General features: G+C 34.8%; 1 protein-coding gene across 1 annotated transcript in view; it reads right to left on the bottom strand.

Moving 5' to 3' along the window:
* Positions 1-10,854, bottom strand: part of ABI2 (abl interactor 2) — a 30,668-nt gene that overhangs the window by 16,863 nt on the left and 2,951 nt on the right. Inside the window, exons 2-5 of the mRNA XM_015819578.1 lie at positions 10,401-10,577; positions 3,725-3,822; positions 2,813-2,959; positions 1,713-1,837 (exon numbers count right to left, since the gene is read on the bottom strand). Of these exons, the coding sequence (XP_015675064.1) occupies positions 1,713-1,837; positions 2,813-2,959; positions 3,725-3,822; positions 10,401-10,577 (547 nt within the window). The remainder of the gene's footprint in view (positions 1-1,712; positions 1,838-2,812; positions 2,960-3,724; positions 3,823-10,400; positions 10,578-10,854) is intronic.

Genomic DNA, 10,854 nt, shown 5'->3' on the forward strand with positions numbered 1-10,854 from the left:
GAAATATCCAAAATAGTTAAATAAAACCTGAGTCTGGAGAGCAGAGAAACAACACGCCTTGTCTGGGTATAGACTAAGTCAGAACTGGGCATGTGCGGCCAGGCAGGAGGCGTGGCTATCTCAGACTTAGTCTTATTGGGTACAAGGGACTTCAGGAAACCCAATCAAGTGGATTATCCATCCCTCATGCTGGAGAATGGGTACCTAAGCCTTGAAAAATTTAATTGTAGCAAAAGCATGTTTGTTGTTATTGTGGTTGGCAAAATACAGAAACTGCATTTGAAAATATATGGCCCCTGTGGTGATATCACATGACTTTTGCTAAGAAACCAAAGAAGGACATTTTAGAAGTGTATGACTTATGTGCTTTGGTAAGATTGATACAAAAGGATTAGACCAGGATTCTGCTGTATGGCTCCAACCATATGCCTAAGAGAAGCCCATTGACAGAACCTAACTTTATAACACTCTTATGCCTATGTTTTCCAGTGACAACGTGACTTAATAGAAATAGATAGAAAAATATATACTGGATGATAAGGCTGGTGGAAACTGGTGGTCATTTTCACATCTTTACAATCACAGCTTAACTATCAATTTCCTACCATTCATAGTCATTGGACGACTCTACAATCTACAATTATGAGAAAGTCCCCAAATCTTTTCCAGACTCTTCTTATTCTCTTTTCTTCTACTTCAAAAGAACTCCCCCACAGGGCTGTTGTTGTGGGGAAATAGGAGAAAGGTGTGTTAGATATGCTCACTGCCTTGAGTTATTTGTAAAAATAATAAAGTGGGATACAAACAAACAGAGAAATAAATAAGCCGTTTCCTCAAAGTTGGCCACATTGTTGTTCATTTTACATCTGGTTAAACACGAAGAAAATGTTCCAATTCCAAAACAGTTGCTCAGGGAACCCCAGTATCAATCTATTTTGGATCTTTGGTTCCTGATCTTGAACCAGTTACCAATCCATAAGGGAACCTCTCTTCTCTTCTTATGAATGTTACATTGGTCCAGATTTCAGTGAGGAATGTTTGAAATTCAAAGTACAGCTAGTTCTCAACTTATTCACTTAACAATGGTTTGAATTGATAATGGCCTCCCAAAAAGTAAGTTAAGATGTAAATTTGAACTTTTGACCATCATCTTGTCCCTATGGTCACATGATCACAATTCAGGCACTTGGCAACCAGTTCATGTTTTCCAGCAAAAAATATCATTAAACTGAATTCACACTTACACACATGTGACTCAACTTATGGTCCCCATAAAAATGGTCATAAAATCAGTTGCATATGATGATTGCAACAATTTACAACAAAATTATGATCTCAATTGTGATAAGTCAAGGATTACCTATAAGCAGTATATATTTTATAATACTAGCAAATCTAGTTTTATTATATCTGCTATTTGTCACATCATCATCATCATCGTTGTTGTTGTTGTTATTTAAATTTATTTGCCATCCATTTCGCCACAAGGAGGCTCTGGGAGACTTACATCATAGAATCACATGGAGTAGAGAAATAAAATAGCTAAGATTTTAAATAAATCTTAACATTCCAAATTAATGTAAAATACTCACTTCCATTTCAACAGTACTAAGATGATATGGTAAATTGTACATACTTTATTGCAATTCTAAATCCCTGGCTAAATGAGCACATAATCAAAAGAACAGAAGTAGGAACAAAAGGGACATTACCTGGATACACACTGGGAGGGGATGGAGTAGGGACAGCAATAGGGACGCCCACACTTCCACTTCCACTGTTCTCTCGACTGCTGCTCCTACTGCTGGGATGGCTCCCTCCGCTGCTTCCGCTGCTGCTAAAAGAAATCCAAACCACCAAAGTAACTATGTTCCATCCCCTAACAGGTAAACTGCAGCTACAAAACATTATAGGAGCTTGCTAAATTTGCCATTTCAGAGACCAATAGAAACTTGGTTTATTTTTAAAATGTCTTGCCAATGCCCGAGTTAAATTAGGAAACATCATTCAGGATCAATAAGTACAGATGAAATGATCAGAAACAGCTTCAAGAGCATTTTCTAAAAATCTTGGTAATATGGAACTTCGGTGGAAAGAAGCTGGTTTCGTCTAAAGTGCGTAATGCTCTTTGAAGTAAAAACGTCTATGTATAAAATAGTTGTCTTTGTAAATGGTCATGAAAACTCTCTAGCATATCCTAACATTTTTTTTCCTTGCGTACTGCTGGCCTGCTCTGCAGGTTGATTCCACACTGCAAAAACTATTTTACCAAGGCTATTTTCCTGCTGTTACAATATGTCTTCTAAAGGTCAACAGAAATAAATAATATTAGCCACATTTCAAGTCAACTGAACTACACATTTGTTCAAAATTGGCAGCACTTTCACAAGCTTCAAAATTTCACCACTTCACAATTTTGGACATAAACTTCACAGTTGCGTTATTCTAGTCAGCAGGTACCACTTTTTAGAAGCTAGGTATCACACCAGTTATAAAGAGAAGGTAGGCAGTAAAAATAAATACATTAAGTACAATAGTATTTGTTACACAATTCAGTAATGTATTGTATATTGCTTTTGAACAAAACAAAACCTGTTCCAAGACAAACAACTTCACACTACACAACACGTAGTATAAGCAGCATGGTTTCTCTCTATCTCCCAATGGATTTCCCAGGAAATCACATGAATTTATGAAGCTCTAAGTGGAGAGGTGGGGTGGAGTGGGGTGGGGTGGTTAAAAGCAGATTGCTATAAACCGAGTTGTCTGTCTTAATTATTGTTAATATTTTGCGCAGGAGCAGAGTGAATACCTGTAAGTGCGATTCCTCTGATTCACAGAAGCTGTTCTAACAGGGCTCTGCTGCGAGGGAGCGATATTACGGGTAGGGCTAGGTACATAGTCATTTGGTACCACTGGAGGACGCACTGGCTCCAGTGTGCGATAGGGAGAGTGACGCCTACACAAGAAAAACATGTATGGAAGCAATTTCAGACAATGAAATACAAAGACCTTTTGGGCAAGGCAGTGCAGAAGTCTTGCTAGATTGTTCTGCTCAAAAATGCAAAGGGCTGGATCCATTGCACTGCAGGAGTAGCGTATGTGTAGAATTTCCTTAGGCCCAGCTTTCCCAGCTGGCATCTATGTAGATAATTCACAAAGAGATCCATGCATGCCTGCCATAAACTATCCCTCCCTCCCTCTTTCCTCAAGATCATTTATGTACTGGGGCAGAAAGGAGAGATGGGATTAGGTTATAAGAGGCATGCACAGAGTTCCTATTCCCCTTGATGGTCTGTCATGCTACGTGTAACAGGCATCCCTAAGCAGAAGAAAGGAAGAGAGAATAGGATTCTTTGGAGTTGAAAAAATCCCCACATTATGGTACTGGGCCATGAAATTTTCTATTCATGTACTACAAGGTATTCAGGCTGGTCACTTTTTCCAAATATAGCCAAAAATAGTGTACAGCTATTCAAACTGCAAGCACTAGCCCAAAGGCTTCCACAGAAAAAATGTATCTTATATTTCCAATAACTATGCAACGCTTCTTGGTGATGTTATGGATAAGTTTACGCTTGCAAGAAAGATGCCTTCAAACCCCAGATTGCAGCTTTTAAGTACCTTTATGCCAAGAGACAATTGTAAAAATTAAAAGAAAGTTTTAGCTTTCCCCTTTACATTCTCTCCCTCCACCTTCTGATGTATATGCAATTATACTTACCCAATAGTTCCTTTCCCTGACATTGGTGGACTGGGTGGTTTCTGGGTGGGTGGTGTGGTACGAGGCAGACCACCCATTTTCATATTCTGCGTGCTAACCTGTGTAAGAGGTAATGGAGGAAAATAACCTCACTGAAACTTAAATAAGAGTCCTTATTTGATCTTGATCTACTACATTAAAGAGACAAGGAAATGTGCAAATTAAAAAAAAAACAACCAAACTAGTCGTACATACGTGTGCTATTTCTACCATTGTTTATAAATTATTAAATTGTGGTTGTATATAGTGTGATGGTGTAGTTTTGAGACAGAGTTTTCCTTAGGCCATCACATTTACATTTAGATAATTGGCAATGTGGCATAGTAAATCTATCTCCATGAAAGTTGTTGAGCTTTGTAGGAATTTGAGACAAATTACCATTCCAAGAATGCAGTACTGTAGTTGTCTACTTCAATGAGATTGAAAAGTAACTGTATCTGAAACATTTTATTGGCTGTGCCTTAATTATACTGTAGGCATGTGAGTTTTTCCACTACGTATAATCAATTACATGCTCAAAAGCTGGTTTGGAGCTTGATTCTCACTATACATACTCTTGCTAACAATTACAAATTTACAACTGCATATTGTATGACAATCCAATATGATTTTACTGCCTCTGAGCAGTGTCTTTCAGGAACAATTTTCTTTTCATGAATGCCTTGCATATAATTTTATTAGTTATTCCAAGAAATTCTTGAAGTGTATGAGCTCTCATAATAAGTTTTATAACAAAATTGGAATGAGAAACATGAATCCAATTATCTTTTCAATCTAGTTAATCATATATCACCATTTGTTAAGGGGACGCAAAGGTTTGCCAAAGTCAACAGCAACAGGAAGTAGTGATAAAGCGTAGGCACTGCCAATCCAACAGCTTCCCTTGCCCTTTCCATATAAGGTCCTTTCATCATCATCGTAAGAATTCTATTCAGTCCCTCTCCCTTAATATGGCTTGTGATGTAAATCTTGATAAGCCATTTCTCCAAGAATCATTGAGATAGGGGGATTCTTTTTTGGCATGAAGAGCAGAAGAATTTGATCCAAAGAACAGGTACTAAATTTAATTTTTGTTACAATGATTTAAAATTGTTGAAGCCGCAACAGAAGGAAACTGTGTTACATCACTAACGTCATACATTCAAAGGGCAATTAAAATTTCAAGCATGTAGCTTCTGAAGGGACAGTTCATTCTGAGCTTATAAGATAAATAATCCAATATTTAAATTAAAAATATTTAAATAAACCTTGAAATGGGTTTCATAAGCATTGCACATTGAATATAATTGTAAATTTTAACATTAAATTCATACTGATATTACTGCCCTTTTGGAAGCTTCTAAAAATTGAATTCTTCTAGAAATTATATTATGATGCACTCTGCAGCAAAAGATAAATATTTACATTTATATTTATTATGTTGCTGGGATATTATTAATTTTTGTTCTTAATTATTTTTACCATGAATATTTTAATGTATAATTGTGTTGCAGCAATTTACAAATAAAATAGTATACAAAACTGTAAAAAAATAAAATATTATCCTCACTTAACAGTAAATACAAAAAAATAAGTTATAATTAATGCACTAATTATCTCAATTTTTCAGTTAATTTTACTGATCATATCAGTAAATCAAATTATATAAATGATGCTATAAATTCAAGTAAATGTCTCATGTTCAATAGAATGTTTTATGAAATAAACAGGATTTTTATCAATCATAAATATGATAGAACTTGTGATGATTTCTCTGTAGATAAGAAAAAAGCTCACTAAGTGAAGGAATCACTAGAGTGTGAGTCAATCTAGGTTTAAGAATTAGGATTTGACATGGCCTTTGGAAAGTTATTCAACAATATTTCTTTACCGTAAAAGCAACACTAATAATGCATTCGCAGTGTCTGTAAATTTATGGGACACCTTACAGTTTAAAGCTTCTGAATCTATCTAAAAGTCCAAGAAGCATGGCATTCTGCAGCTACCATTATAATGGAATGTTATGAAACCTGGAGGTGTGGATGCTGTATCTAATATTTGGATGGCATCAAGTTAAACAAGATTGTCAGTACTTTAGAATAGTTAATATATGCAGAATATTTGATAATTTTAGATTATCTATATACAATAGCCAGGGAATCAGTGCCAAATATACGGAAATATGAATTCAAGATTACCGAATATATTCTGAGATTTTTCTAAAAATCTTCCAGCAAGTGTAAATGCATACGAGTTGCTTCACTGTTCCTCACAACATCAGCAATACAGGGGGAAAGTAATAGTGGTTTTGGTGACCTTAGTAAAGACCATGTGAGACAGTTATGGCTGTGCCGATTGCTGATGTGCAGCTTTTATAGATTACCTCAGAAGTAAATAAGTCCTCCTTATTCTTATTTTTGGTAGACTGGCTTTCAGATATTTGTTAGACATGTGATACATTGACATTTAAGATTGTCAATTATGAATCTGTATTCACTTTCAGAAAAAATAGCAAAATGCCACAAAGAGGAATACAAATATTCAATACCTTGCCATCAAAATATTTATCTGCTAAGGCATGAACCGAACAAAAGATTTAAACACAGTGCTCAACTTAACTAATGTTCAAAAACTAAGATGTGTTTGGCATAAGTCCAATTTCTTGTCACCAGTTATACTGTCTTTTTTTTTAAAATCAATTTCCACATTATTAAATCACCAACTCCTCCAGAGGCAAGGATACAGTAATATCCCTAAGGACGATCCCACTTTAGACTCACAAGAACTTTGTAAACTACATTACATTTAAGTGAGCTGAATATTATAGTTAGTACAGTACAGAACTGAACTCTGCACGTACTAGTTAATTACGTGATAAAAATCACTATGTACACAAGCCAAAGTTGGCAGTACATACTACTTAGTACCAAATCCCATCACGTTCAGCACAACTTTAGGGACTCTACTGTGCCTTCATCTTTCATCTATATCTCTTATGGTTACCCACAAGGGACGAATTACCAGCACTAGGTTGAAATTCATGGGGACTGCTCACATTCTTAAAGCAACAAAGGTTACTTATAAAGTATCATCAAAGGGCTCAGGATAATTAGGAGAGTCATTTTGGTACTTTTATTACTGTTATATCTACTCCTACTTTATACCCTCCCCCCCCCCAAAAGGGAAGAATTTCTCTGGGTATGACTCTGTCCACCCAATTATCTAATTTGTAGATAATTAGCTCTGTGCAGTCAAGGAGTTGATTCCAAATGGACTTTAGGTACACATTTTTCTGTTCTATATTACTTAACTGTAAACACATTGGTTATGAATGTAGTTTAATATAAAAATACTCAGAACATAAAAAGTAACCTTAAATCCTACTATATATAATGAAGACAACAAAACATAGCAGAATCTATATAAACATATATATTTCCAAAGGAATTACAATATACAGATCTGCAACACTAGCCTAATAGTAGGACTGGTGTAGCAGTTCAAAAATTTGCTTAATAATTGATAGTATAACTTTAAAACATATAAAATAAACATGCCCCAAGTTATATTTGATTTTGCAAAATAAAATAAGTTTGCAAATTCAAACTTGGCTCATGAATGAGATCAAATCACATCATATAAATAATAATATATTATTACACAGGGGGAGAGAAGACCTTGTCACAAACTTATATTTTTGCATGTAAAATGTGATTGCTGAAGGCCTTGCTAGTTTTCTAGTTCTCTCAGCATCTAGCATATTTTTAAGATTCAAGAAACGTATTAAAGATTACTTTCTTCCTATGAGCTTAGCAAGAAAGAACATTCTCCCCATATGTAATAGTCTCAAATATAAGAATGAAATCCAGCCCTGATGTTTCTTACCTTAAATCTAAGCAACCACTTAATGCATAAATGAAGCAAATAAAAGAGGTAAGGAAGAAAAGCATTGAAAGGTTAGTTGAAATTTCAGGATATGAAGAAAGAAGGGAAAAAGAAAAGTTAAGCACTTAGCATCAACTAAATAATGTATCAATAGATCATAGAAAGAGTGATTAAAGCAGAAGGTGTTATGAATAAAGGTTTTCACAATGAATAACGTTTTAAAACATTATTAACAGAATTTGTTAACAAATTTGTTAACAAATAACAATGATAAATTGAATTCTAAATTATTATTTTGCACATGTAGCATATTCATTAATCTCATACATGCTATAAAATACTGAGAAAAAAAGTTTACCCAATATAGATTTTAAGGCTGTGAAAATCCTTCAGAAGAAGCGGTTCAATCCATGCTAGAACAAACCTCTCTTTGGATCATTAAAACAGTGGTATCTTTTTCCAGGCTCACACACCTACTGTGCCAGCTAACTCTATATACTTGCACAACCCAAGCCACTTCCTGTTGCTTTTTGGCTTGCATGCACACACATTCAGAGACAACTGAGAATAGCTTCTGAAGCAGCCACAAGTGTACAAAAGGACACAGCTGTTTTAATAAATCAAAAGCAGATTCTTTATACATGATTCTATAATTATATTCTAAAACACCTAGTTTGAAGGAACTTATTCAGCTATAAGTGATTTGCTATTTATCTATTCTTCTATTGCTAAATCTATTAAATATTCTGATGAAGTACATACCCCTGCCCATGTAGACTCAATTATAAAGTTACTCTCAAATTAAAATCCTTCACTTGATTAAAAAGCTTAGCAGCTTCTCACACAACAGGGCTTTGCAACACTTCAGATTTGAAGAGAAATAGATACTTTGGAGCACACAGCATGCTCCCTGAACCAGGGTTCTCAAACAGGTTTCACAAGTAACTTATAAACTGGGCACAGCTTTTGTTTAAGACTTTCTGCTTTGCACAGGTAAAGTAGGGCATTATCAAAACCTGTTTGGGCTATATCGTTTTCCACAAATAATTTTTACTTCTAAGTACTTTTATTCTGGTTTTCTATTTATAGCATTCATGTTACAGAATAATTAAATTAATGGCCTGTACGCTCCCTTAAACTTAGGTTTTATTTAGTCATTACCTCCACTATTCATTACCATTATCTTATAGGTAGGGGCAGTGAACTGCATTTAATCAGTCTATTCACCAGCACAAGAGAAACTGTTGGCAAAGCAGATTTCCTTTTTCTGTGTGAGCAATTCACACTCCTTAATGTGCTCCAGAACATTAATGAACATTCCAGAATAGATTTAGAGTATACAAGGAAGAACAGGAATGAACTGTTTTGATATTAGATAGAACTCATAATTATTACCAAAGATGATACAACATATCATATATATTTCTGTTGTTGTTCTTACAAATTAACTTTGCATTTCAAATATTCTTTCAGATGGTGCAAACTGACATACACATATTTGATTATTGTTTGTCTCTGCTATATTGAAAGAAAAACAGAACCAAACATGCTATCCCATAAATCAAAGGTGCTATGTTATTTCTACAATCCAAATGTAAATATGTGTTAACAGCTACAGAAACTCTCTGTATTTGTTTTATAAAACCTGGAGACATGATAACTATAAGAAAAATAATTGTAGTTTATTCTATGCATCATCTTCACAATCCGACTGTCCTATGCATGCAATATTTAGGAAATTCACCAATGTTTAAACTGAGAATTTCAATCAAAGGTTATTGTGCACTTTCAGAATAGTTTTATATTATAATCAACACAGTAAATGTTTTCACTGAAGAAAGATGGATTTAAATATATTTCAAATTTCACAAGCTTCACCGAAGAATCTGAATCATTACATTCTGGATTGTGAAGTAAACAGTAATATACTTAATTCAAGAAAAACTTCACAAACAAATGCATTTCTTTGCAAGGCAAATAATTCCCCAGAAAATACCACTTCATATTATTTTGTCATTTCTGCTACTATGCTGACTGAAAATGCTGCAGGTACTGTAAATTGTTCCTTTTCACATTAACATTTTCCTTCTCATTGGTATTTTCACATCTTTTAATTACTTCATATATTTTAAGGTTGTGTTCCAGAGACGCATGCAATAAATGAACAAACTTTACGCATGCAATTAAATGTGCAGCTACACAGTGCATGCATACAAATTTAATATGTAATTCTACCTGCAATTTAGCAACACTTAAATCATAGGTGTTGTTATAGACACATACCCAGTAGATCCCAGATATTTCTTAAGGTTTATCTTACTTTTCTGTTTTAAAAGGATATTCAAAGATTAATTTTGCTTATTATGCAAGTCTGGAATTAACTGAGTCTAGAATCAAGAGAGTAGGCAGCAGACAAATCCATATAATAAATATAAATAAATTAGTCTGACCAAAGGAAAGATTAATATCATGCGTGCAATAGTATTATAATAAGATTTTAGTTCACAAGCAAACCGAAAAGAAGTATTACGTTGTCAGTCAGTACTGCTTGTACCAAATCAAAATCAAGAGGGCACAAATGAATTTTATTTTTTGCTCATTGAGACACAAAGAACAATACATTACAGGATCAATAATATAAAAGGTAAACAAACCATGCTAGTAATTGGAGTAATTGGAGAATTGCAAGGGAGCCTCTGCAGACAAACATTTTTGCATTCTTAAAACATACAGGCAGATTAATACATTTGAATTATTTCATCTCACCACTTACCTTTACCCCATGACCAATATCATCAAGAATTGTATAATCAATAGGTTTCCTGATATAACGAACAGGTCGCTCCAAGTTGGCTGGCGCAATGATTTTGTGAGTTCTTGAAGTGTTCTTGTTCGTAGTCAAGATGCCAATTTCTCTTCTAGCCACTTTTTCCTTGTGTATATCAACTGTCTGTAGGCAGAATGAATATATACATTATAAGGATTTTTTAAAAATAATCATTAAATACCATTAAACAAAACAGCTACAATTGGGACTTCCGGTGGCAGGCGATTTCGTCGGTCGCAGCTGTTTGCTGCCTCCCGCCTGTTTTGCGTAAAAGCCGGTTTGACAGCCAGCATCAGCTGTCAAACGGCTTGATACCTTTCCCCTGGGCATAAGGGGATAGGTGAGCTGCCCGGGGTAGGAGTTGAGTTCCCGAGTCGTCCTATATGGACGATGTAGGCGA

Source organism: Protobothrops mucrosquamatus, unplaced genomic scaffold (assembly GCF_001527695.2).
Source record: "Protobothrops mucrosquamatus isolate PMUCROS unplaced genomic scaffold, P.Mucros_1.0 scaffold_9, whole genome shotgun sequence".
Taxonomy (NCBI): domain Eukaryota; kingdom Metazoa; phylum Chordata; class Lepidosauria; order Squamata; family Viperidae; genus Protobothrops; species Protobothrops mucrosquamatus.